Below are 26,018 nucleotides of genomic sequence, written 5' to 3'. Positions count from 1 at the left end.
GATGTTATTTAGTTTAGTTTAGTTTACTCTTATATATATATATATATATATATATAAAGCCTGCCTGCCCTGTCGTTCATCCGATCTCCCCTCCTCACCCTCACTCTCACCCTCCGAATCCTCACGACCTACCTCCCGCCTCTTCACCCTCTCCTCCCTCTCCCAACCACTCACTCACCATGCATCTCCCCCTCTCCCTTCCTATCTCCCTTCCCCTCCTCACCACCCTCCTCAGTCTGAGCAACACTGTCATCTCAGCACCAGCACCAGCCCCCGAGCCAACAGCAGCACCAGTAGCTATCCTCCCACGTATCAGGGGAACGGAATGGATTAATTATACGACGTTGACGGGGTTCTTTTTGCAGGATGAGGTGGATACTGTGCCCGGGGGGTTTGATTATGTGAGTTTGATTTTTTGGTTTTGGTTTTCAATGTGATTTGGAGGGGAGGAGGGGAGGAGGGGAGGAGGGGAGGACAGGGGATTGAGAGGTGGAGTGGTTTTTGAGAGGATGGGAGGTTTTAGGCGGTTGAGTGGATTGAAGAGCTGCGGTTTCAGTTTGGTGGCGGTTTATGAGGTTGGGGAAGGGGAGGGGAAAGAGCAGGAGAAATGAGAATTTGGGGGTTTGAGTCGAGGAATACTTCCTCGGCAGCATAGGCCATGCAAGCTTGGAGATGAAAAGGGAAGGGTTAAGATTTACTACGCATACAGAATTTGTGGCATGACGATGGCATGAGAAGACATGAGGGAGAAAAGGACACTGGAGTCCCAAGAGGAGATGGGCTTTTGTAGCGGTTTTTTTTGTGAAGTGTCCAAGGAGATCGTTGAAAAATGTACTAATAACCCCCTTTCTAGTCAACGACCAATTTTGGTCTCATAAACCGTACATACCCCACTGATGATGAGAACAGACCTGGATGGACGCAATGGTGAGATTTCCTCCTTTAACTTACCTTTATCCCACATTTCACTCCCCATCCACCACATAATGTCCATCACGAGATTCAGAAAATGTGTATTGAGCTCCTACTAATCCACCTCCCAGGCAAAAGTTCGAGCACTACGTCTGGCGCCTCAACCGCGGAAGCGGGAGAAATGTCCAGTACAAAGTGTTGTACCTTGGACGCCATGGTGAGGGGTATCATAATGTTGCTGAGAGCTATTATGGAACGCCACTTTGGAACGTGAGTTTGCTCCTGTTCGCTTCCCTTTTACACTTCCATCGCTATATTTCCAAGTTCTCCAATACAAGGAGGTCTTACGAAGACTTTAATCAGCGAGACAATTTAGTATGAAGAAGACGATTTTGAAGTATTGGCTGACATGTCTTTGTGAAATAGTGCTACTGGTCCCTACAAGACGGAAACGGCACATCTGTCTGGGCCGATGCGAAGGTAACCCCCAACGGCGTTGCTCAAGCCGTCAAGGCAAATGCTTGTAAGTTTCCACAATCTCCACCTGATCACAATCTCCAGTATTCCGAAATTCCATGTACGAAACAACGAAAACTGACACATCACCAGTCTGGGCCAACGCCATCCACACAACCAAAACCCCCCTCCCAGAATCCTACTACAGCTCCCCCCTAACGCGCTGCCTCCAAACCGCCAACATCACATTCTCCACCCTCAACCTCCCCTCCGGCAAACGCTTCATCCCAACCGTCAAGGAGTTCTTCCGCGAAGGCATCAGCGGGCACACATGCGACCGTCGCGGCACAAAATCCTACATTCAATCCACCTTCCCTAACTACGTGACTGAGAAGGGATTCACTGAGACCGATGAGTTGTGGAAGCCCCTGCTTGCCGAGGTGAGAGAGAATCAGGATATTAGGAGTAAGAAGGTACTTGATGATGTGTTTGCGAGTGATGACGCGACATATGTTAGTGTGACGAGTCATTCCGGGGAGATTTCGAGTTTGTTGAGAGGTATGTCTTTCCCTTCCCTTTTTTGGATTCTCCTTCTTCTCCCAAGACCGTGTGTTGACAATCCCATAGTTCTCAAGCACCGTGCCTTCTCTCTCGGCACAGGCCAAATCATTCCCGTTCTCGTCAAGGCTGAGACAATCGCTGCTGGTGAGCCGGCTACGACCCCTCTTCCTTGGGCTACAATCTCGACTTGCACGAGTCCGGCTGCTAGTACCCCAACTGCTTGAGCTTAAGCGAAGATGCAACTCTGAGGTTGAGGGATGACATCAAGGAGATACTGCAGTAGATAATCATAATAGCAATTACTACCACAAAATATCAGATATTCCAAGGAAGTTCACAATTTTCGCGGCGTCCATTCTTTTGCAATCTAGAACATATTTTGCTTTGGAGATAAACCAAACTAGACAGTCATCCGCACTGAGTAAACGCAAGTATCTGCACCTCATTCTGTAGGCGTGATTCATAGAACATTTACACACAGCGAAATAGGACAGCTTCATCCTGTAGTTCCTACCAGCTCAAACCAACCCTTCCTTTCATCCCCAGCACCCCTCCCAGGACATTTCTCCCCATAGATCTTCAATCAACAAGCTTTCCAGACCCATAACACCCTTTCAGTGGGGATATTCGATATCATAAGAATTGAGCTATCTTGAAGAAGCCGATGAATAGTTGAGCTAAGAGGACGAAAAGGGCTGCGGGTGCTTTCTCAGGGTTGCAGGCTCACTTGAGACTTGGGGGAAATGAATTGGTTTTCTCATCTCATGCAAATGTATCATTGAAACATATTGATTTTGGATCACGCACAATATTTCTTGAAGACCTCTCATTGGTATGTTTGTCTCGTGCGTGAATCAGTGCGGCGGGTTTTCCACAATACCTATCACTGCCCTGATCATAACTTATCAATGAATAACAGAGAGGCTACGGTCTCACTCTTCCTCCTTCCCCCGGCGCTCCCACTCTTGAACAGCCGCGATATCTTCAACGACCTCCTGAGCAGAGACATACTTCTGTGTCCAGCAGTTCCGCATAATCAAACTACACATTTGACAATCAGCCGGAAACAGGCCCCTGCGGAACCTATCCTCTATTTCCCCCTCGTCCCTATTGTTGCCCAACTCCGGAAAACCTCATGGACCATCATGACGAAGTAGATAGCGGATCCGAGCGCAAAAAGATCCGTCTTCACATCCGCGTGGTCGCCATGGGCTCGTGGTAAGAACGACTTGGTACACTCGTGAGAGAAGCCGTCCAAGGAGAACATTGCCATCGCACGATCTGTGCATACCCTGGAAGGCTGCTAGCTTGAAATCGAGATTCTCGTTCAGCAGTAGATTTCGAAGGTTGATATCGCAGTGGATGGCTCGCTTCTTGTGCGAGTACTCCACGGCTTCGGCAGCTTGTCTACACCATCGTAGCCTTTGGTCTAGGGAAGTGGCGGGGTTCGCTGTTATATAGCGATGCAAGTCTCAGTTTACCGCATGTTCGAGTCGTAGGCCATCGTTCGTCAAGCCTTTCGACCTGAGGATTCGAGGATAACTACCTAATATATCGAGGAGTTGGCTCTCTACTTGAAGATTGCTGATTGTACCAGGAGTACATGGGTGCTTCAAAAGGGTTGATTCATCGACAATATCAATGTAGTTTTCCCCGCTACGACCTATCACTCGCTTGACGCCATTAGGATAGTATTGGTGTACATCGATGATTTCAATATGTGACATTGAGAAAAGATCGTCGGTGTATTGACAATGCCGTGGGCTGTCAAGTACTTGTTTTGACGTAAGATTCATCAGAGAAGGGGAAAGCAAGGCTCTTGGTACCTTCTGTCAAGCGGGCTGAAAAATTGCGTTGATTAGTCAAGAACGTCCACCAGGTGTAGTGACCAATATGTGTTTCAAGCATTGCCTATCTAGGCACCTTAAAGAACAATACACATTGGCCCCTTCTGTGGGATGGGAGGGACACTTTTTTGATATGACAAACTCCTAACCGTCAACAAATTCCAATAAAATAAGGGCGATAAGCCAGATATCACTGCTCTTTTTAGTCTATTCTCTTGACTGCCATTCGCAATACTCCTATTAGGAAAATCAGTGCACTAGCCCTGCAGCACAGACTATTAGCAGACTCTTAGCGCCTCGCTTTAGCACTGTGCTTTGTAAAAGCGTGCTTCTGGCAACTAAGCGGGTAATCTCGACTTGCCAACAAGTCCAGTGGCGAGCACTACTGCCGTTTGATTTATTGTGATATATGATTCAAGTATATTAGGTGCTGAACTAGGAAGTGGAAAGAAGAATAGTTAATTATAATATCAATTTATATCCTACTAACAGACTGTGTGTGTACCGGCGTCGTAGCAGCTTTGTCTTTCTTTTCTCACATCATATTTTTTTTCAGGAAGCTGGGCCTTCTCCCCTTTCAAACCATCTGACTGAACAAGCCTAGGCAGGCGTCTCTCGACACGTCTCGAAACAGGAAGAATCGTCAGATCAAACTTATCGAATCTTTCCCCCGGGAAATCGTATTTACGCCTCCGCCACCCGGGATGTTTCTTCTCCCAATGCTTCTCTACCCCCGGAATCTCCATAAGCAACTCTCCCCTCCATCTCTGAAGCCCCACCCTTTTCATATACAGATCATTCAACTCGACACAAATATCCATGATCAGTTCATCTCTTTCCGGACCAGATGGCTCATCCATGATGCGCTGAATGGTGTGACATTGCAGAGCTAGTTCTCGATCCTTCGTGTAGAGAAAGTTCCACGCGATGGCGAAGTTGAGGATCATGGCGAGGATGAAAAGTACTGTGATGTTTGGACGGATGTATTTGTCGTGTGCTGCACCAATGGCTTGCCACGTGGGGCTGGGATTGTCAATCATTTCGAGTATTGGAGTGTCTATGTAGTCTTGTTTGAAATTTGTAAGTGTCGTGATCCAGGCCCGCGACATGGCGTTAACGCTACTGAAAATTGTCCAATCTCAAGCAGCGTCAGTGACAGAAAAATGGAAGGTTCAGAAGGGAGCATATACTCATTGTCACACCTAAGAATGACCAAAATGTCGACATTTGTCCAAGTCTGTAAATTGCTGATCGATCAATAGAGAGAGCAAGTTTTAATTTGCTGGGATGCTGCGAAATTGTTGTGGATGAAGAAAATCTTGTCAGCCGCTGACCAGTCCATTCCACAAGCCAGAACTACACCTCGCTAACAGCCATTGAACATCACCATTCGTGGTAGAGCTGATTCTCGTTTAGCCGTGAAAGGCTAAGTAGGTAGACTACTGTTCACAAGGCCTGCGCTAGGTACTTAGATTCCCACTGTTCTGTTTATCTCGCTTAATTTATTCACTAGCATTTCCTCACCCGATTCGACGTGATGTCGGAAGCGATGACAATATTCGCTCTCCGCCGACCATTATCTCGTAATTTCTACGAAGAATGGAATTTTAACAAGGAATTTCCGTGATAGAGTACAACAATAGATAATGACTCCTCAGCTGTTAAGCCATTGCCTGAACCAGAACTACAGTCACGATTACCTACAATTTACCTACGGAGATAGCCACTATACCTGACAGATGTGGTAATTGGCATACTGAAACACTCAACCAGTCTTGGATTCATCCCTCAAACTTGGCAGGATATCTGGCTTGGGTCCGGTGGCTCTTTGGCCAGGCCCAGGTTTGGAAATTGAATATACGAGCATTTTTTAGAACATTCGAAGAATGTAAAAACATTGCAAGAAAAGAATTGTGTATATACCTCAGGTCCGATCCAAGTTCAGGTGGTTGTTCATCTCAACAGTGAGTGGGTGCTCTAGCCACTAGTCTAGTGTTGTTTATTTCATTTAGCCGAGATTTTATCTGCACCTTCATCTCGCGCCTACCCCACTGACTGGAGAGCATTTCACAATCGGTCTACTCATCTCTCATATAAACGAGATGATAGTATCCAACGACAAAGAAAAACATACATTTACCTGTTCAATGACGTGGACGGGTCGCTCAGTCGCTCAGTTTGGAAGTGCCAAGAATGTTGAATTCCTAGCTTTCTTCTCTACATATAAGTTTCTCTAGCCATAACGATCCCATCCCCCATTCCTCACCCTCGTGTTCTCCAGTTTCACTCCCCACTCTATCCGAAACCATCAACCCCATCCAAGCAATTCCAGTAATGTCAAGCCACCCTACAATTTCTTCCCAAAGGTAATTGTAGTGATAGGCGTAGTCGAAGACGGAGGAGCAGCAACGCATCCGGATGGCTAGCACACATAGAGCAATTAGAAAAAAATTCAAGCATCCTTCCCGCTTCTTCTGTAAAGAACGAGTATTTTTAAATCTTCCCCAAATAGGGAATCTGGATGCAGTAGAGAAAGTACTGAGAGGTGTGGTATAGGGGGCGAGGAGCTAGCAGTGAAAAGAACTTACAGCATCACCACCAGTTGTACAACAACTCTTCAACTCTCCCGGACGGAAAGCACATGCGAATTCCTTCTCATGGCCCGGGATGGGGCCTGGGACGACAGGTCCGCCTGTTTGGTTGGATTGTATGTTAGTCAATTCTCATCTCGTAACCAAAAACTTCCTGAAAGAATTATGTGCAGGCTGATATTGAAAAGTATAAGGTCTTCCGCAATGAGAATGGTACCAAGATAGTCGATCTAACTCGTAGCACACTTTCCAGAAGTAAATAGAAATGTTGCCCCGCAGTAGGATAATTTCTTTGAGAAACCAAGAGAGAGTTGTCACATACAGTTCACTCCAGTCCCTCCACTATTATACGACAAGCAGCATCCACCCGTGGTTCCAGCTGGACAGGAGAAGAATGGATTCCCGATTCCACCTTGTGCGCTTGAGAGTGTGGCAGTCGCAGCGACCAGGATAGTGGTGAGGGCTGTTGTGTACTGCATTTTGGGATTTTGCTGAAGCTTCTTTGGCTGAAAATGTCCGAATTGAGAAGATGTGAAGTTCTGTGAGATAGTATGGAATGTAATTTACTTGTTGGCTGATGAAAGGACAATATATTACGGAGGGAAATCCAAGCGTTTATATACATCAATCCCAGCAAGACAAGTTCGCACCTCACACCGCCATTGACAACTCTAAAACATCTTCAGTTCGCCCCAGTCAAGCACCAGAAAAGTTCGCTATTGAGAACGACACTATATTCCAAACATCAGCATAATCCATCTTCGCAAAGCATCTTACTTTCATCGTCCATTCTATGGTAACGAACCTGCGGCGCAGACGCTTAGCTTACGCAGTCTGGCAGGAGTGTCAAATATCCTAGGTTCCTTTGGGTGTAACCTTCCGAAAGAGGATATACGAGCAACTGGTTTAGTTTGTGATCGTATAATATACCGACTCTATGGGAACTGCTGTGTAGGATGAGGTTTTTGAAACCGGATTATTTGGAGACGAAGAGTTAGGAGGGAAAATTTTGCGGTATTTTACGAGAGTTCTTACGGTCTAGATGTTGTGACTGGATGGTCACAGCGACAAGTTCAAGTTGGGGATAACATGAGCGATATAATTTTGGGGAATGTCTTAGCTTGTCTTCAAGCAATTACTCATTCAGTGAGGGAGAAATGTGCGGAGCTATCTGACCAACCTTAAGATACCCAGCTGCTGGACAGCTTGAAACAACAGCATACATAGAATCAATGGTGTCTCTGGGGCAATCGCCTTTCCAAAAATTATCTCTTTCCTGCTATCAATGCCTCAAATCCAATAACAAATGTGCCACAGTTCGCATCCAAAGTGTGCATCTTCAGCAAAAACTTTTCCAGGGGCTGGTCCATAGAGATTGATCATTTCTTCATTCTATTCCATCCTACCTCCACTCGCACCATCGGCGGTGGAGAGCCAACAAGGTCAATATCAACACCCATCTCCCTAACAAACCACACCCACCAACACCTCAGTCAAAAGAGAGAGAGAAAAGAAAATCTCAAACTGCTTCTTCGTGCATGCATCCATACTTCTAGAACAGTCACTCACTCACTCACTCACACCCCCCCCCCCCCCCCCCCCCCCCCCCGCGCGCCTCATCCCACAGTACCTAAGCCCCCCGCGCCCCTTTACTGTACCTTACCCACTCACCCCGGCCTCGCTTCCCCTTGTTCCACGCCCACGCCCACGCCCACGCCCCTTTCCCGCCTCGCTTACCGCTTACAGTACCGGTTACACAAACCCAAACAACGGGCACAAACAAACCATCAACATGCGCCACGCCATCCGAATAAGCCGGCAGGAGGATTTCCTCCTCCCATCCACCCCCTCCAGACCATGGTACCACACCACATCACACAAGTACATCTACATCAATACGTAAAAAAAAAAAAAAAAAAAAAAACGAACCCCGAACCCTCCAATCCTCACCTCTCAATCGTAAATGAACCAACCAACCAACCAACCAAGCGAAAAACGGGTAACTTAATATCCATCCCCTTCTACAGCCAGCCAGGCAGGCAGGCAGGCAAATATCGTATCGGATAATCTATCTGACTGTGATTTATACCTCTTTCCTCGGTTTGTGTGACTAAAGTGCAAGGAAAATGTTTTTTTTCTTTTTTTTCTTTTCCTGTTTCATGGTTTGTATACATTTCCGTTCTGGCCTAGGTACCAAGCTTCCAATTTACTACCAACTTCATTTTGTCTTTCATCGCTCCCAGACACGCAGACACCCAGACTCCCAGACTCCCAGACTCCAACAAGCGGCAAGCGGAGAAATCAACAGATACACAGAAAGAGAGTCAGTTGGTCAAGTGTCACAACAAGAAGTATGGTTCTACATTCTACAGTTTTGAGTTTGTATCTGCAGCTGAAAATTGCAACAACTCCCTACCTTCTAGCTTTCTCGCGTTGTCTTGTTCGCTGCATCTCTCTCTCTCTCCTCGCCCACTGAAAATTTGCAATATGCACAAAGCTCTGTCCATGAAAGGATATCATCTCGAGCGAACACTCTTTGCTCCCCCGTTTGCAGGCTTATTTTCTCTCTCCCCCGTCCCATACTGCACCTCCCAGATACTTGCGCTCCGAGCTCTGGATGCTTACTACTATGATTGCTTCTCGCCCTCTGCGTCATCTTCGCCTTCGACTTGCACGCGTTTTCCCTCGACGTTCTTCTCGACTTCTGCTACGAGGCTTTCCAGGAATTCGCGGTCCCTGATTTGGTAGGTTAGCATGCATCTCTTTCCCGAACTATCAAACCCCGAGTCCCTCAACCAAAAACATTCCAAGTATGGGAACCTCCAAGTACGAAGAGAAAAGGGGCAACTCACTTCCCAACCAACGTAACCGTATTATGCTTCTTCCCCCACCGCGGATAACTCCCAACCTTAACCCCCTTACTCTCCACCCGCCCCGCCAACTCGGTCAAATACCCCGCCACAGCACTCTCACTCATCGGCGTACTAATCAATACCCTATGAATCCCCTTCCCGGGATCCTCCAACCTATCCACCAACAACGGCTTCATCCCATCCAGCAACCTCTCAAACAGTCTCGGGACGCCAGGTAAGACGTGCACGTTGCCGTTGATGCATGCGACGGGGACCCAGAGGTCTGATACGGGGAAGAGAACTTGTTTGGAGAGCGGGCGGGACGTGTCGGTCGGGAGCTCGATCATGCGGAGTTTGGCGGTTAGGGCTGCGGAGGGGACGTCCCAGGAGAAGTTGGGTTGGGAGGGGTGCGGTTTGGAGAATTTCTTCATTTTGGTGTAGGCTTCGTCGTGGAGGATTAGGGGGAGGGAGAAGGCTTTGGCGATGGATTGGTAGGTTATGTCGTCGTGTCTGGGAGGGTGGTATTAGCTTGTGGTTGCTGAAGTAGGAAGTGGATGAATGTTGGTGGAGGGGAGGAGTGGAGAGGTGTACGTTGGACCAATTCCTCCACTTGTAACGACGAAATCGTAGTTTGTGCTCATTCGTTTGACTGCTTCTATGATCTCGTCTTCGTCGTCGGCAATGACTTCAATTCGTTTAAGTGCCTGTCCGCATCAGCCTTGCACATTCAACCCCTCTCTGGGCAGCGTACCATTCCCAATTGGAAGCAGAACTTCGCCATATATGCGCTGTTTGTCTACCACTTATCAGCTCATGCAGATTACTCGTTCGAGCTGTTGGCGTACATCTACCGTCTACAAGAAAGAAAGTCAGCCTGATTCTTTGATTGTAAACATTTATTCTTGTCCTCAGCTCCAACCCCTCCCCATGCTTCCCTTCCCCTGTAGATGATATGCAAGCAACAAGACAGAAGACATACCTTCCCACCCAAAACCTCATCCCCAATAATCAAACAAGCCGCCGTATGTATCATCCTCGCATTCCTCTCATCCGCCGTGGCAGCAGCTCCAGCTGATGATGTCATGATGCGACTTGATTTCGACGACAGCGCGGCAGCAGATGTATGTGCGTAATTTGGGAGAGGCCGGGAGAAGTGTCGTGCTAGCTGTGAGAGTCGTGAAAACATAGGCTGGGAGGGGAGTTGTTCAATACAGATCGTGTTGTGGGTAGAGAGTTTGTGGTGAGGCTGGAGAATGGAGACGTGGATGGTGGGGTAGATTTTCTACTGACCGATGACCGCAGCATCTCCCTCGTCTGGTCACGGCCACCAGGTGTTGGGCCCTTGCAGCGGGATCAGATGTGGTGCAGCGAGCGAGCCAGCAAGCGATAACCTTAGTAGGAGGGGATGAGCATGGAGGGATGGGATGGGATGGGATGGAACGATAAATATTATTGGGAGGGGGACGGAAATACGGAAACAACACAACACTTGCGTACGCGTCAATACTGTACGTGACCCAGTTACTCGTACCCAGAGGGATGAATAATACAGATAGCTCAGGGTATATAAAGGAGCATCCTCCGTTGCAGTCGTGATTGTTCTGTGTTTACTTGCTGAATCAACTCTCGCCAGTGCCCTTGCCCTTCCTGTCTTATAAGTACCAGCAAAGCGAGCTGGCCTGGAGCTCCCCTGCACCACTCCCTGCCCTGGACCTCTCATGCCTCGTCTGAACAAGGCCCCCTAAAAAGGTTCAAGTTCAAGCCTTGTGCAGGTTAAGAAATCAACTTTCCCTCCTCTGTCCTCGACCTCTTCTTTGTTTCCTTCTCTGAATCTTCGTCTGCATCGTCATTGTTCACAATAATGCCCGCCCTCTCGGCCTCCGAAGCAAGCCTCCCTCCCACTCCGGAGTCGTCTTGTGCGCCGGTGCCCGCACAACCATGAGTCCATGACTCTCCTCCATCCATCAATCCATGCCCACTCTACTGTCCAGCAGACCAGAGTCAAGACTCAAGACTCAAGCGTGCCGAAGTTCCCGGGTGCGGCTTGAAAGAAGACCAAATCCGCCCGCTATCCGGGTTACTGCTTATCAAAGCCTCACCTGGAAGAATCCACTCTCCAGCATCTTCTTTTCTCGTCAGCGCGCGCGCTGAAAAAGAGGATCATGCTTGCCTCGTTCTGGATCCATTTCTCACCGTCAACTCTATCGAAAGGAATAATGATATGACTAATCTTTAAAGACTCTTCCTCTTATTTTCCTGCTTCTTTTCGTCGGACTTTGCAGAGAAAGATTGAAAAAGGATCCACTGGCGTGGACTTCCTCTTTTACCGCTCCGCTCCGCTCCGCTCCCGCCGTGTCTTCAGATGACGTGGGACCGTGGGACCTAGCATGAAGTCCATCCTTACCTTATTCACCACCACAACAACAACACATCCGTTTCTGTCCCGAGCCGAGAGGCGCGACCTCGATAACAAAACCCCCCTCGATCCGCAATCTTGTGTTTCTGTTTTCTCCCTGTCAATAATCCTAAACTCAACCAGCAACCATGTCAACAGCTGGTCCCGCCCATAGAGTCCAATCCGCCGTGGTGGAGTACGGATATCCTCAAGGCCATCTAGGACATCTGTCAGACGAGGAAGAGACCGCATTCAAGAACTTCAAGATCTTGTGCGAAGAGAAAGGGTACTACAAACCCGGGGAAGGCGGTACACACGACGACGCCACATTATTGTAAGTTTGTTTTGGTTTCCTAGCGCATCCGCGAGAGCATCTAGACTAATATAGATACCTACCTTCAGACGATTCCTTCGAGCCCGTCGTTTCGCCGTCGCAGATGCATTCAAGCAATTCCAAGATACGGAAGATTGGCGCAAGGCAAATCAACTAGATACCCTCTACGAAACCATAGACCTAGAACAATATGAAGAGACTCGCAGATTAGTACGTCTCGAATCCCCTCACCAAACCAACATCACAACTAACATAACCAACAGTACCCTCAATGGACAGGACGACGCGACCGTCGCGGAATCCCCGTCTACGTCTACGAAGTCAAGCATCTGAACGCAAAAACCATGTCCGCGTACGAGAAATCCGCCAAAGAAACCTCCAGCAAAGCCACGACGGACGGGAAGACGCCTGCTAAACTCCTGCGTCTGTTTGCGCTGTACGAGAATCTGATTCGGTTCGTGATGCCTCTATGTACGGCCCTGACGGATAGAGAGCACCCGCGGACGCCGATCACGCAGAGTAATAATATTGTGGACATTTCTGGCGTTGGGTTGAAGCAGTTTTGGAATTTGAGAGGACATATGCAGGATGCCAGTACATTGGCTACGGCGCATTATCCCGAGACGCTAGATAGGATATTTGTGAGTTTGCTTTTTTCTAAACACTTGATCCTCTGCAATTGAAGGCACGGAGAGGGATTGGGAGGAATAGGTGCAAGTAGGACGTACGGCTAACAACTCCAGATCATCGGCGCCCCAGCCTTCTTCCCAACGGTATGGGGCTGGATCAAGAAATGGTTCGACCCAATAACCACCTCCAAGATCTTCATCCTCTCCCACAGCGACATGCAAAAGACCCTCGAATCCTTCATCGACCCCATGAACATCCCCAAAAAATACGGCGGCCAGCTAGAATTCACATTCGGCGACCTCCCAGTCTTCGACCCCGCCATCTCGAAAATCGTACAGTGGGAAGGCGAGAATAAAGATTTCCCGCACGGACCAATGTACTGGCAGAATACCGATGGCGAGAAGGTAGAAGGCAAGTTGGGAGAGGAGACTAGGGAGATGACTGCCTTAGCTGTGGGCAGTGTAGCAGGGAAACAGAGAGATGAGGAGATCTGTACGGTTACGAGGACACTGGGAATCACCCAGGATATCGACGGCCTCACAAACGGCGACGCCACAGCTGGAACCTCCACCGCACTCCTCGAGAACGCAAAGACAGCTACTGAAAACGAAACTGAGCCATCTACAACATCAGAAGCAGTGCAAGAAACCAGACCAACCAACCTCCTCGTCCCCACGAAATCCCAGCTCGAAGCTCCAACTCAACCCACTACGCCCGCGCACGAACTCCAAGAAGGAGAGTTGGTTCCTGCTACGAGACCGGAGCCGGTGCGGTTCGTTACTGCAGATGAGGGGGTGGGGGAGCTGGCGAAGAAGATGGAGGAGGGCGTGGAGTTGAGTGAGAAGAGTGGGAATTTGGGGAATGGGATTGGGAATGGGAATGGGAATTTGGTGGTGCCGGCGACGAATGGGAAGGTTAATGGGGCTGCGTAGGGTGGGGATGGGGGAGGGGATTGTGGAGGTTTTGGGATTTTGTGTGTGCTGGGGAAATTGGGGAGAGAAAGGATGAGGGACTGGCTTCGCTTACTGCTCTGTTGATGTGACGAGGTCCTTTCCATTGATGCCTGCGAGGAGAGCAGAGCAGAGCAGAGGAGAGGAGAGGAACTTCTTGGGTATTCATTGGTATGCATACATGGCATACTCATTCCTTGGTAGGCCTGCCTGCTTCACCCGAGCCTGCCTGCCTGTCTGTGTGCCTCTGCCTCTCTCTATGTGTATGTGTACGGCATGGCTTTGGCTTTGGCCTTTGGCCTTTTTCATCGTACCTTATGTATCGGTGCAGCGCTGCTATAAGATAAGTTAAGATATATTTTCTGTGAACGAGAATGAGCTCGAGGGGCTGTGGGAGGATGGGGTGGATGGGATGTAAGGGATGGGGTGGAGTGGGATGGATGCAGTGGCTAGATGGAGGAGGGATATAATGGCGGGGTGGGTGGGTGTGCGCACTTGATACCTACCTACCTAAGCACTTGCTTGCTTACTTACTTGCTTGTTTACATGCATTTCTCATTGCATGGCGTGGCATGGCATGGCGTGGCGTGGGTATATGGATATAGGGACATAGGGACAGGAACACAGCAATAAGAGTAACAAGAATAAGAATAACTATATTACCACTACCTACCTTACTAAATCACTGCTCGTGTGTGAGAGAGAGGGGGAGAGTAGGTAGGTAGTACAGGAGGTATGCAGATCAGATAGATGCACAGATCAGAACAGATCAGAAGAGAACAGAAGAGCAGGATTTCATTTCCGAGGAGAGGAGGCAGGCATAAAAGGGATATATATAAATTGGTTTGTGCTTTTTTTACTGGTGTGGGTTCGTTCGTAGGGGTACGTTGAGGGAAGGATAATATCTAAATGGAGAGATAGATGGATGAATGGATGGATAAATAAACATGAGGAAGAAGAGAGAAGAGAGAAGAGAGAAGAGAGAAGAGAGAAGAGAGAAGAGAGAAGAGAGAAGAGAGAAGGAGAAGGGAAAGGAGTGTAGTGTAGATAGAACATAATATTATACCATATTTCATGATCTGCTACAACTTAATAGATTACCTTACTTGAGTAGGTAAGTAGTACCTAGGGATCTGTAAAGAACTGAATACCTACCTACCTTAGGAAATATAATACTAAACCTAAGGTAGGTAGTGACCTCAGGTAGTAATGTTAAATAATATTAGTTAATATTTACATATATGTATTATGTATATACATATTATATATAGAGAGAGATAACTTATATTATATCATATCACATCATATCAACGTGATAGGTACCTAGGTAGGTAGGTAGGTAGGTAGGTAGGTAGGTACTTCACGCAACGCCGCCACGCCACGCCACGCCACATATAAATCTATAACTCAAATCAAACCAAACAACTCACTTCATCACTTCCCTAACTACCAATCTACCAATTTACTAACCCTACTAACCTACAAACCTACTAACCAGCCTACCAACATACCATACCAATATACCAATCTACCATACCAATCTACCTCCCCTCCCAATCTCCATCCTCATCACATCACAACCCATCAAATCAATCAACAAACACCTCGGAAAGTTCCATCCATCCATCCATCCATCCATCCATTCATCTATCCATCCATCTATCCGCCGAAAAATCCGAAAAAAAAAAAAAATCCAAAAAAAAACAAGGGAGCAAATGAAGATAGATAGCTCTACAAAGCTCCAGAAAAGCTCCAGAAAAGCTCCAGAAAAGCTCCAGAAAAGCTCCAAAAGCGCCCGACCGATACTGATACCTACCTACCTTACTGACATGCACCACCAACCACGCCATATAATACACTACCACAAACTAACCTAACCTAACCTAACCTAACCTAACAAGCCAAGAAAGAAACCGACAAATTCAAGCTCGGTGGGATTGGGGGGGGGGGTTCAGAAGAAAAACAGATTTACCCCCCGTCCCCCGCCCTACCCCGAATGAGAAGCAAGCATGTAGGTAGGTAGGTAGGTATTACTGCAAAAAAAAAAAAAAAAAACCAGCCATATTTCTTTCAATTCGTACTCTCTTCTGTATTTCTTTGAATTCTCAAATTCTCTCTCACTGTCTGTCATGCAATCCACAGCCACAGCCACTTGCTTGTTTACTTACTTACTAGCTAGACAAAGTAGCTAGCTAGCGAGCTTCCACACATCTAACCACACACGTTGCCCAGCCAGCACTGGCTGTCTGTCAGAAAATGCGAATGCGAATGCGAATGCTCCCTCCCTCCCCCCTCCATCCATCCAGCAAAATATGCCCATTTCAGCAGCAGCGCAGTATCAACGCAATGTACTCCGTACTCGCACACTTTCTCCTCCCACTAAGCAGCGCGTCTTTCATCTATCGCTCGCTCGCTCGATCGATCGGTCCATCCCCCATCTCCCATCCACAAACATATAGCACTCCATCAAGAAAAAAGAAAAAGAAGAAGCTCCCCCCAGCCAGATTATATCATCATCATCCTCACAAAACAACCGTCTCACATCTCCTCCACCTCACTGCGAATATCCCTCCACATTCCACATTCCACATTCCACAACCCCCTCTACTCTCTCCCCCTCACCCACAAACAAAAATCAAACCCAACCAGCACCAGCAAGAAAAGAACCACACTCGAAAATCCACACAATCAAATCCACACAACCACACACCAACACCAAATTACATAATTACACATCCCCCACAGCAGCCCCTCTGCTTCTCGCCCTCACCAACCTCCAACTTGCCCGAGGGGCCACCGCTTCCCGATCCGCTTCCGCCACCGGCTGTGTATCCCGCCATCTCCTTGTTGTAGCGTCTAATCTCGCGGACGATGTCGTAGAAGGCGTTGTCAACGTTGATGCGCGATTTGGCGGATGTTTCGATGAATTTGCAGCCGAAGGAGCGGGCTAGTGCTTCGCCTTCTGTTGGAAGGTGAAAAGAGGTGGTTAGCTTGCTGAATCTTCTGTGTTGTATGTTAAGGGGTTGGGGTTTAGGTTTGGAGAGGACGCATGTGATATGTCTGTATCTCCAAGCCACGATCCGCTGGTTTCCACTACAATCTTGGAAATTTGAGGCAGGATCGGCTGGAGGACCTGCAGCACTTCGTAATAAGAGAAAAAATCAACATACCTTGCTTAGAAACCTGTCTCTCGCCTTCCAAATCGCACTTATTACCAACCACGATGATAGGGAAATAATCCTTATCCTTAACCCGGAGGATCTGTTGTTGGAAAACCAGAATTTCATCGAATGATTGCCGGGATGTGATGCTGTATACCAGGAGGAAACCTTCGCCTGTTCTCATGTATTGCTCTCTCATGGCAGAGTATTCTTCTTGGCCAGCTGTGTCGAGGACGTCTAAGAGGGCTACTTCTTCATCGATTACGCATTGCTTGCGGTAGGAATCTGGGTGGGGTGGATGTTAGCTGGATGATTCTTGTGGAGGGCATTCTGATATGCATGTGATGGATTGATAGGTTATGGTAGTAGATGGACGAGAGGGGAAGTACCTTCGATTGTTGGATCATATTCATCAACGAAATGACTCTGTATCAACTGGATAGTCAAGCAAGACTTTCCAACGCCACCTCCTCCTACAACAACGAGCTTATACTCTCTTAAGAACTGTAGCACAGGTATCGAATCAGCAATTACCTCTTTGCCATGAAAACACATCTCGAAGATAGATTATAGATAGAAGATAGCAGATCGTGGGATCAATCCCACCATCAAACCAATGAAATGGAAGCAAGGGGCTGAGCTAGCTGTGATGTGGAGGCAGTTCTCTGCTTACCTTTGAAGCCATCTTATCTTGCTTTTCGGTTCCCTTTATTTCGCGTTTATCTATTTCTGGCAGGCGACAGAAGGATTGAACTTGATTAACTTATCCTCCACTGGTCATCGATCGATTGCTTGATTGATTGATGGGCGTTGCAGTGCGGTATGTGGACAGGATGCAGGTAGGACGGTCGTTCGCGTCGGTTAGAGTGGTGGTCTGAAACTGAATGCAAGCAAAGCAGTGCGTGCGATACTTTTTTCCCGGCAGGGAATCTAGCTTGGCCTGTGAAGGGAAGCGTCGGACTCGGAATGATCTGCGATCGTAAGGGATGCGATTGATCGATTGATTTGTTTTTGCGGAGGATATTATTATGGCGTTGTCCTGGATCGTGAAGAAGGACGGATTGACAGATGCAGCGGGTTGCAGACGGGGCAACGGCCGATGGTATCGGGACGGAGGGGTAGGAATGGATGGTTGTATCGGGCAGAAGTCAAAGTCGTGATACAGTAGTGGTGGTGCAGTAGTAGTGTTGGTGGTAAGGGAAGGTTGTTGGAAGAAGGGTTGTCCTTGAGGCAAGGCAAGGCAAGGCAAGGCAAGGTAAGGTAGGGAGGTCGAGGATTGTTTCTTCGGGTACGGAAGACAAGACACGGGGCCGCGATTGGACTGGTGTTGATGGGTGGTGGCTAGCGCAGCAGCACGGATTGGATTGGATTGGATTGGACTGGATTGGAGTCTTTGTTTCTGACAATGACTGGTGAGACGACTCGACTACTGACTTGACATACAGCAGACGAGGATGAGGAGCAGGATAGGAACTCTGTTGATGAAAAGGAACAGGGCAGGATAGGGCAGGGCAGGACAGTAGAGGAGAGGAGAGGAGAGGAGAGGTCAAAGGTGAGAGAAATGTGGGAAGGGGACTTGACTGGCTGGGAGAACGGTGCAGGTGCAGGATGGGTCTGAACGAGCGCACAGGGCAGGAGGGCGACCCGTGCGCGGAGGTTATCAGGAGCAGAATTGCTGTGTTAGGCTTAGTTCGTTTATATCCTTTCTCTGGTATTCCACTTCTGTGCCTTACCAATACGGCAATACCCTACCTTAGGTACGGACCTAAATAACCTTCCCTCCTTTGACATCTTTTATAATATAGGTATATATATAAATATAAACATCATCTCTTCCCTTTATCCCCAGGTTCAACTCCCCAATATCATCCTGCAGCAACATGCAGAGCGATGGAGTGCAAAAACCACACCCTCCATTAGTACCATTACCCACCCACCCATACCCAACCCACATCCACCACCCAATATGATGGGCGACCCGCCTGGCCCGCCAGCCACTGGGAAGCTCCAGCAGCCTCTCATGGGTATGGAGATCCAGCCAACCAGTATCCCCTGAGTGCCTGGACGTCTCCCACTTCGTCAGCCCTGTCCAATCACGCAGACACTCTATCCACCCCTGTGTGATTCGGATGTGCCAGGGGAGGACATTCGGTGCATGTTCTTTTGCGCTTCTGGTGCGCGGGTGCGTAGTGACAGCTCTGTATGGGATCGAGGAGGTCCAGTCAGATACGAGTAATGGGAGAGAGGAACACAACACTGTGAGGAAGGGAAGCGCGCGAGCTGTTGGCGGTAAGAAACATCAATGTCAGAGAATCATTGGTTTATTTGGATGGAGCTCAGTACACCTTTGCATGAGCTTTCAGCCTGGAGGATTGTGTTGGTGGTGGTGGAATAATAGGGGCACAGGTACGAAGACGACTGACTGACGGACTAACTATCTTCATCCAGGAGGATCCAAGCCGCAGTCCCGCATTCTGCTCAACGGATAATTGTGCCTCCAACGAACAGAACTTAGCATTTGCAGGAGTAAGAATCATCAACCGGCCGATTCCATAATCCGTATTCGTACGGAGTTTAACCAAGCACGGTCACATTCTCAACTTCGAGGTCCCTCAAGCTCACACCCCGAGACCGAGGGCAAGGAAACGCCCCAAGATCAACACGGCACTCTAGCAAACTTCTGACTATGTCACTATCTACCATCCTCGAGGCAGCAGTACAAACGCCGATCTTAATACGGGTATATCTTCACGTCAAACAGCCGGGCCATCGCCATACATCAGATACCCACCACCACAATCACCATACAATGCCATTTTCCACCATCGTAGTTCAGACTCCTCTCCCGCCGCTTATCTAGGCAGGAAACGGAGAGATAGAAGAAGCAAAGAAGCAAAGAAAGCTTCGATGCCACAGATCCGAAACGAGGACAAGCCAATCTCCACGTTTCAACGACCACATGCGTGCATGCATGCAAGCAACGGGAACAAGCCGATGGGGGGCTCGGTCTCGGTGGGAGGGTGGGTGGTGAGTTGATGCCACTACTCGCAATTCAAGCTAAGATCATCGGGTCGGTCCCGCGGGGAACGTTTCATCTTTCCAAGCGAGCACGCGGCGTCCTGGATCTTGGACACTAACAACTCTCTGACATCTCGGTATCTGGAATTCTGATATCTCAAGATGCAGATCCTTAACATCAAACTTTACAGATTGCCTTCTTTGCATTCTTTGCATTAAGTAGGATACCGTCAAAAAGAAACTATAAGCTCTTCGGGCAACATCTGACAAGTGACAGACACATCTGACAAGTGACAGACACATCTGACAAGTGACAGACATTACTCCACCACTCCACCGTCAAAATCATCTCGTATCTAAATAATCTCCGCCCGCCATCCCATCCCATCTCTGCTAAATACTCATCAAGATAAGATCGCCCCATGCCAATCTGAACAATCTCGAATTCAATTTCGTATGGAGATTTTAGACTTGGCTTTACTTGTGCACTTTGGAGGTCTGGATAGATTTATTTACCTTTCGGCTGGCTTCCTTTCCTCACGAGTTGTATGAGCTAGGTGGCAAATTAATCATTCGGCTTTAAACAGCTCGTCACGCTAGATAATTCTCAAGACAAAGTAATTTATCTCACTCAAGAATCGGTGAATCTGGAGATGCACTCAGTATACTACTTGAAGATTTAGCTGGGTAGTAGTGGAAGGTGTTTACGTTGACTCTGAGGCGCGTGACTAGAAGGCAGGTTGAAGCGAATGCCAAGGCTCGTGACCGTTGGACATCAACGTCCAGCCTGCATCTACACTCAGGTTGAACGAGACCACATCAAGGACTAACCTACCACGTTCAGACTGAAGTTCCTGCGATATGGCAACAGCAATCTTCGACATCACCGAACATGACTTTCTTCTCTATTTGCTACAAGTCCAAACTTGACTCCTCCTCACCAACCTCATCGCTTCTCCCCAACTCTTCGCCTCCTATCAATCCACGTCCGTCCCGAATCTTGCACCCACTCTCTACAAAGCTTACAAGACCAAACCTCCGAATACGGATTCGCATCCTCCTTGCCACAGTTAATACAAGTATCCCACTCATTCCTCAAAATGCCACTCCGGATCAGGTAATCCTCAGCAATGAGGATCGGCCCCTCAGCAGCATTCTCAACCTGCTCTCTATGCAGATGGCACAGATCGCGACATGTCTTCGTGGCATAGCAGAGACACTCTTTAGGCCAGCTTCGACCTTCTTTCCGGATCTGATTTCCGCAGTCTGAGCAGGCGTAGAGTTTCTGTCGGAGTAATATCTCTTGTTGCTTCTCGGCGTAGAAGTCCCATTGTTTGTGACGGCAAACGTTGCATGTGTACCAGGGATTATGTTGACTTATTAAGGGGTTAGTTTATATTCATCTCACGTTCATTTACACTCTTCTGATTTGGAGATGTAGAGAAATGACTTACTGGCCTCTGTCATACTCTGGCCACACTTCACACATCATTGCTGGACCCGCATTACATACCTCATCAGGCGCAAACATTTCAGAAAATTGATTCACATTCTCACAGCAGTTCACTGGATCAAAAATCCCAGACGTGTTATGCTTGTGGCCATGATCAAGAGGACCAATAGTAGGGTACGGCCAACCCAACGGACCCCTCGTCTCTGTGGTATTCCGACCCTCAAAATTCCACGTCGCAATCCACGGAATCTGGTCTCCATGGGGCGGTGGCGGTACCTGGGAGTTGATAGACACGCCTATGTTCACCATATTTCTCCCGAAGTCTGGCACCGGTTTCGATGGTCGATTGACATTGTATGGTTCTGGCTCCTGCCGGAAAACAACAGGGACAGCCGCAGAGCTGGCGTTGGAGAACCAAGTCTCCCGAGCAGCTTGCGCATCCCAGCGCGGCCGATGGACCAGTTCGGCTGTCCCTCCAAATCCCATGCCTGGACCAAGGTTTCCCATGACATGTTCTTCCAATCTTTGAGCTTCCTGGAGACGACGCTGGATATCCCGGTCGAGGTCGCGCTGAGCATCATCTTGAACATCCCTTAAACGTTGATTGCGCGCCGCGTGCCAGATTGGCGGTGTAGGAGCTGGTAGAGGACCCATCCTATCGGCTGTAGGAACATCAGCTGTTGGAACTCCTTCCATTTCCGGTCTGCTGTAGTTGAATGGGTTGAAGAGCCCATTGAACTTTGCCCATATCCGTTCAAGAGGATCTACGGGCGGAGCAGCATTTTTTCGCCCTCTCGGTCGTCCGCGTGGACGTCCTGACCCAGGTCTACTACTTGACGACGCGACGGGAATCGCATCATCGTCTTCATTATCTTCGTTACGCGGAGGTTCAGCTGCAGAATACGGCAGACCATCACCGTGTGCTGGCTCACACGGCTTCCCCGTCCTAAGGCATCTGTCACATGGTCTGTCTCCCGGACATGTTACCCTCAGCCTGGAACATTCTTTACACTTACGTTTTATGCCGAATTTCTTTTCGTACTGGTCGTCGGTTAGGGGAGTTGCCTTGCGGCGTTTATACAGGCGCTTTCCTCCGCCATCTCTCCCGCCATTGTTATCATCATTATTTTCATCTTCAATTTTCTCTCCAATGCTGTCTTCGCCGTTGTCTCTTTCTGGGCTGGCGCTTCTTGCTCTCTTTGGTCTTCCTCTCCTGCCCCCTCTCGAAGACGAAGCAACGGACGTGTCAACGACAATGGTCCTAGGTGTGCTATCACCACTCTGTGGGGTCGAAGAACCGGCATTAGCGCTTCTTCTGCCTCGCCCACTACTAACACTACTACCCGGCGCAAAAGCCCCCGTGTCAGTCCTTGCCCTCCCCTGGCTCCCAGCACCCATTGACGTCCCATGAGACTGAAGCCTGGATTGTACAGCGACACCCGTCTGTGCCAGAATCTGCTTCTTCTCCCACTTCTGACTCGGCAAGCCGTTCCTACAGTTCAGGCCTCTCTGCTCGCACCTCGTACATGGGTAACCTATTCTGAGAACATCGCATACTTTGTGCACTACCACACACTCGTAGCAGCAATCACTCGGTGGATTCGTGTGGCCCTGCCCCTCCTGGTTCCACCACATGCTCTTGTCGACGTTCAAGAGTCGTCTTTCGGCTCTACCGTTTGGGTGTCTAGGAACGGGGATCAATGTGTTGGGTTGATTTGGAGGTGGTAAACCTTCGAGATCAGGTGGTGTAGGGAAAGGGGAGTCGGATGAGGCAGGCGGGTCGTTCATGCTGCCTATAGGGTAAGGTTCATTCCCATGATCCATTCCACCCATCTGCATATTCTCATTCCCATCTTTCTGCTCCTCCTCCTCCTCACCATTATAATAATCATTCCTCCCTCTACCCGTACTATTTCTACTTCTCCCCTGCCCCTCCCCACTATCCCTTTCCCTACTTGCTCTCTCCTCCTCCCTCCTTCTCCTAGCAATCGGTTCACCGCTATGTAGATGCGTCAAATCGGGACCATCACTCTCCTCATCAATATACGCCCATCCCTTCATCCGACTTCTCGGCGTAGAACGCTTTTGGCGTTCATCTTCTTGCGTGTAAAGTTGTGTCACTTCCGCATTATCGGCGTCCTCATCGACGTACGCCCGGCCTCGCATGTTCTTCTTGGAATGCTTTTTCGGGGTGTCATCGCCATCAGGTGGTCCTGACCCAGATCCAGGACTTGGACCTGGGGTTGACATGGTGATGATTTGATGTGGTGTTTCGGCGAGATGAGTGAGTACAGATAGAATAGTTTTCTTGTCACGTCTTCTTTTTCTTTTACAGGAAGCAGTGTCCGACGCGCGCAATCTCGAAATCGAGCATGGAATTCGAAGTCGCAATTGATAGCTCCTTGTTATTTCACGTAAGACTTCTTTCATCTTTGTTGTTCAATTGATGTTTGCGGATTCTGCTTGACAATCTGGCTGATTGCGGGGGAACCGGCTTTGTTGGTCGCGCAATGGATGGGCTCGTTAATCCACCAGTACAGTAGAGCAAAGGGATTGTTTGTTTTCGCTTAGGATGAGAAAAGGGGTCTCACGTGGAATCACTTGTTTCTGTTGACTTTACTAACATTCATAGGTAGGGCAGCAACAACGACTTTATACGAATCATAATATTTCTATGTACAACTCGAGGGCGCTAAATAACCAGCCATCTTGCCTGACGAACTCCTCTACCGCCTAGGACCTCCCGCATTACCCGGATTACTCCAAACCCAATCCCTACAAATCATACATGACCAAACCCCGGATTCATCATCCTCAGGCTCAGCAGCACAAGCAATACACCTCCCTCTAACCCCTAGCCTCATCAACGCCGCCTCCGCATTCAGCACTGCAGAGGCAAACTCCTCCTCCACCTCCCGACCATGCATATGACACAACCACGTATTATCAATCGACTCCCTACACAAACACTCTTTTCTAACCTCCACCCTCCCCGCCTCCTCCTCCCCCCTCACAACTTCCACACACCCCCCACACAAAAACACCTTCCTCCTCTCCAGATTCTCCTGCAGTCGCGGCACGCGGTCCCTCCTCGCAACATGGCACTTCAAACAAGTCAGGAACGGCAGCACCGTATGCTCTCCCTGCGCGTGCTCTGCAACCCCACAATCTTTCACGGGGGTTTCGCCGCAGAGGATCCGGCTAGAGATGTGGATTGAGAAGGGTTCGAGGTCGGGGATGGCTTGGTACCGGGGCATCTCGTCGCAGTTCCCTGTGTTTTGCATGTTGGCGAAGATGGCTTCGGTGTAATCACCCGGGGTGAGGCGCTTGGCGGTTAGGTTTTTGAAGGGCCAGATGTCGGGCCCGTCGATGGCGCGGCTGCCGTCCCAGGACCAGGTGGCGATTGAGGAGATGGGTTGTGCTGGGCGCTGTGTGGATGGTGGTTGAGGACGGCGGGGCTGGAAGGGTGTGAAGCTGGTGGGTGGTTGCGAGTTGGATCGTGCCTGGAGGGTTCGACGACCGGGAACTGGAGCTGGTGGTGGAGCTTGACCTGGTGAGAAAGAACTCTCTGCTCGACTTGAACCTGGTCTCGATGATCCTGCTTGAAACTGGAATACCGAAGACTCTGTCGCTTCAGCAGAAGGTTGTGGTTGACGTGGGCTATTCCGACGATATTCCTGATACGCTTCCGGCCTCCTCCTCTGCGCCTCTCGATTCAAAGCCTCCTGGAACTCCGGGTCTACATTTAGATTCGGACTTGTCTCCGAGTTTGTAGCCGGACCTGGATTTGAAAGCGAATCTCGTCCCAAATCTGGCGTCGTGAGGTCATTCAGATACTCTTCAAAACTAAAGTCATCCTCCTGATCTAACGGATCAGAACTCACCATCTCTGAATCAGTATCTCCCTGCTGATCCACCCTCCCAAACCAATCGGCCGACAATTCTCGCGATCCTTGCTGCCCGTGCTGTTGTACTGTATTACTATTCCCATCCTCAGCAGGCATCTCGGGCTCAACAGTCGCCCAACTCTGCGACGCAACAGTCAACTCCCGCAATCTCCTATCCATTTGCTCCTCATACGACGCAGTTCTTTGATTCACCGTGTACGGTGGGTGGGTATTCATGTTCATGGCAATGGCGACGTTGGGGTCGACTTCAGGATCGAAAATATCCATATCCATGGGTAAAGCTTTGTTGATTTGTGCGAGGTATTCGGCTTCGCCTGCGTTGGTTCCTGGAGATGGGAAGCTGAGGTTCAATACGTCGTCTTCAATGGCGGCCCAGGGATCGTGTTGTGGTGCTGATTCTGCTTGGGATTGGCGGCGTGGTGGTGAAACGGAATAGAGATCTTCGTCGCCACTTTCTGCTTGAGGGAAGAGCATCTCATCTTCTGGCTGAGCTGGTGTAGAATGTGGCGGCAATCCCTGGTAAGTATCCTCATTCCCGAATGGATCATCAAAGTTCATCCCCTGTGCTGGTGGTACTGGCGATGCACCATAGAGATCTTCATTCCCAGGTGGAGTGAAGAACCTCCGTCGTGCTCGCGGTGCTGGAGGCGATTCAATGGTACTGTTCACAAAAGGCGGCGTCGCAGCTGCAATGTAAGGCAGATTCGTGCAAGATTCTGTACAAGTACTACCGCTCATTAGGCAGAGAAAGCAAGGCCTTTCTCCAGGACAGTTCAAGTCCATCCTCATGCATCGATCGCACGGACGAGCGTTGTTCCTGTTGTTTAGGGAACTGCTTCGGCGGACTTTTTCTCTGTGTTGTACTGATGCAGCATGGCCATCATCGTCATCGTCATCTTCATCTCCGTCGTCAGATCGCAGTCTTTTCATTCTCCGTTGGACGGAGGCAG

At 49.0% G+C, this 26,018-nt stretch overlaps 8 protein-coding genes across 8 annotated transcripts; 2 read left to right on the top strand and 6 right to left on the bottom strand.

Moving 5' to 3' along the window:
- Positions 1-179: 179 nt before the first annotated feature.
- ONS95_010897 (uncharacterized protein) lies at positions 180-2,153 on the top strand (the record flags this gene model as incomplete). Its single annotated transcript, XM_058504482.1, has 6 exons — positions 180-401; positions 854-927; positions 1,044-1,182; positions 1,339-1,435; positions 1,522-1,926; positions 1,996-2,153. 6 exons carry the CDS (start codon positions 180-182, stop codon positions 2,151-2,153), a joined length of 1,095 nt encoding a protein of 364 aa, XP_058359038.1.
- A 2,108-nt stretch (positions 2,154-4,261) lies between these two features.
- Positions 4,262-4,885, bottom strand: ONS95_010896 (uncharacterized protein; the record flags this gene model as incomplete). Its single annotated transcript, XM_058504481.1, has 1 exon — positions 4,262-4,885. The coding sequence occupies one exon, from the start codon at positions 4,883-4,885 to the stop codon at positions 4,262-4,264; it is 624 nt and encodes a 207-aa protein (XP_058359037.1).
- A 1,238-nt stretch (positions 4,886-6,123) lies between these two features.
- ONS95_010895 (uncharacterized protein) lies at positions 6,124-6,940 on the bottom strand (the record flags this gene model as incomplete). The annotated part of the gene is made up of 3 exons (XM_058504480.1): positions 6,690-6,940; positions 6,365-6,468; positions 6,124-6,198 (listed from the first exon to the last, which is right to left on the bottom strand). The coding sequence occupies exons 1-3, from the start codon at positions 6,844-6,846 to the stop codon at positions 6,124-6,126; spliced, it is 336 nt and encodes a 111-aa protein (XP_058359036.1). The 5' UTR covers positions 6,847-6,940.
- Positions 6,941-8,268: 1,328 nt separating this feature from the next.
- Positions 8,269-10,551, bottom strand: ONS95_010894 (uncharacterized protein). The gene is made up of 6 exons (XM_058504479.1): positions 10,199-10,551; positions 10,065-10,073; positions 9,971-10,015; positions 9,811-9,923; positions 9,220-9,729; positions 8,269-9,103 (listed from the first exon to the last, which is right to left on the bottom strand). The coding sequence occupies exons 1-6, from the start codon at positions 10,403-10,405 to the stop codon at positions 8,995-8,997; spliced, it is 993 nt and encodes a 330-aa protein (XP_058359035.1). The 5' UTR covers positions 10,406-10,551; the 3' UTR covers positions 8,269-8,994.
- Positions 10,552-14,582, top strand: ONS95_010893 (uncharacterized protein). The gene is made up of 4 exons (XM_058504478.1): positions 10,552-11,948; positions 12,017-12,158; positions 12,212-12,589; positions 12,692-14,582. Exons 1-4 carry the CDS (start codon positions 11,764-11,766, stop codon positions 13,508-13,510), a joined length of 1,524 nt encoding a protein of 507 aa, XP_058359034.1. The 5' UTR covers positions 10,552-11,763; the 3' UTR covers positions 13,511-14,582.
- A 1,666-nt stretch (positions 14,583-16,248) lies between these two features.
- On the bottom strand, positions 16,249-17,374 carry RAS1 (Ras GTPase; the record flags this gene model as incomplete). The annotated part of the gene is made up of 4 exons (XM_058504477.1): positions 16,249-16,490; positions 16,699-16,974; positions 17,079-17,193; positions 17,363-17,374. The coding sequence occupies 4 exons, from the start codon at positions 17,372-17,374 to the stop codon at positions 16,249-16,251; spliced, it is 645 nt and encodes a 214-aa protein (XP_058359033.1).
- A 3,279-nt stretch (positions 17,375-20,653) lies between these two features.
- Positions 20,654-23,410, bottom strand: ONS95_010891 (uncharacterized protein; the record flags this gene model as incomplete). Its single annotated transcript, XM_058504476.1, has 2 exons — positions 20,654-21,083; positions 21,162-23,410. 2 exons carry the CDS (start codon positions 23,408-23,410, stop codon positions 20,654-20,656), a joined length of 2,679 nt encoding a protein of 892 aa, XP_058359032.1.
- A 476-nt stretch (positions 23,411-23,886) lies between these two features.
- Positions 23,887-25,998, bottom strand: ONS95_010890 (uncharacterized protein; the record flags this gene model as incomplete). Its single annotated transcript, XM_058504475.1, has 1 exon — positions 23,887-25,998. One exon carries the CDS (start codon positions 25,996-25,998, stop codon positions 23,887-23,889), a length of 2,112 nt encoding a protein of 703 aa, XP_058359031.1.
- Positions 25,999-26,018: the final 20 nt, after the last annotated feature.

The sequence above is a fragment of the Cadophora gregata genome, assembly GCF_030347475.1.
Source record: "Cadophora gregata isolate MNR1 chromosome Unknown scaffold_5, whole genome shotgun sequence".
NCBI classification, from domain to species: domain Eukaryota; kingdom Fungi; phylum Ascomycota; class Leotiomycetes; order Helotiales; family Ploettnerulaceae; genus Cadophora; species Cadophora gregata.
Note: the sequence above shows the minus strand (reverse complement) of the source record. Positions and strands in the feature narration are given on the sequence as shown.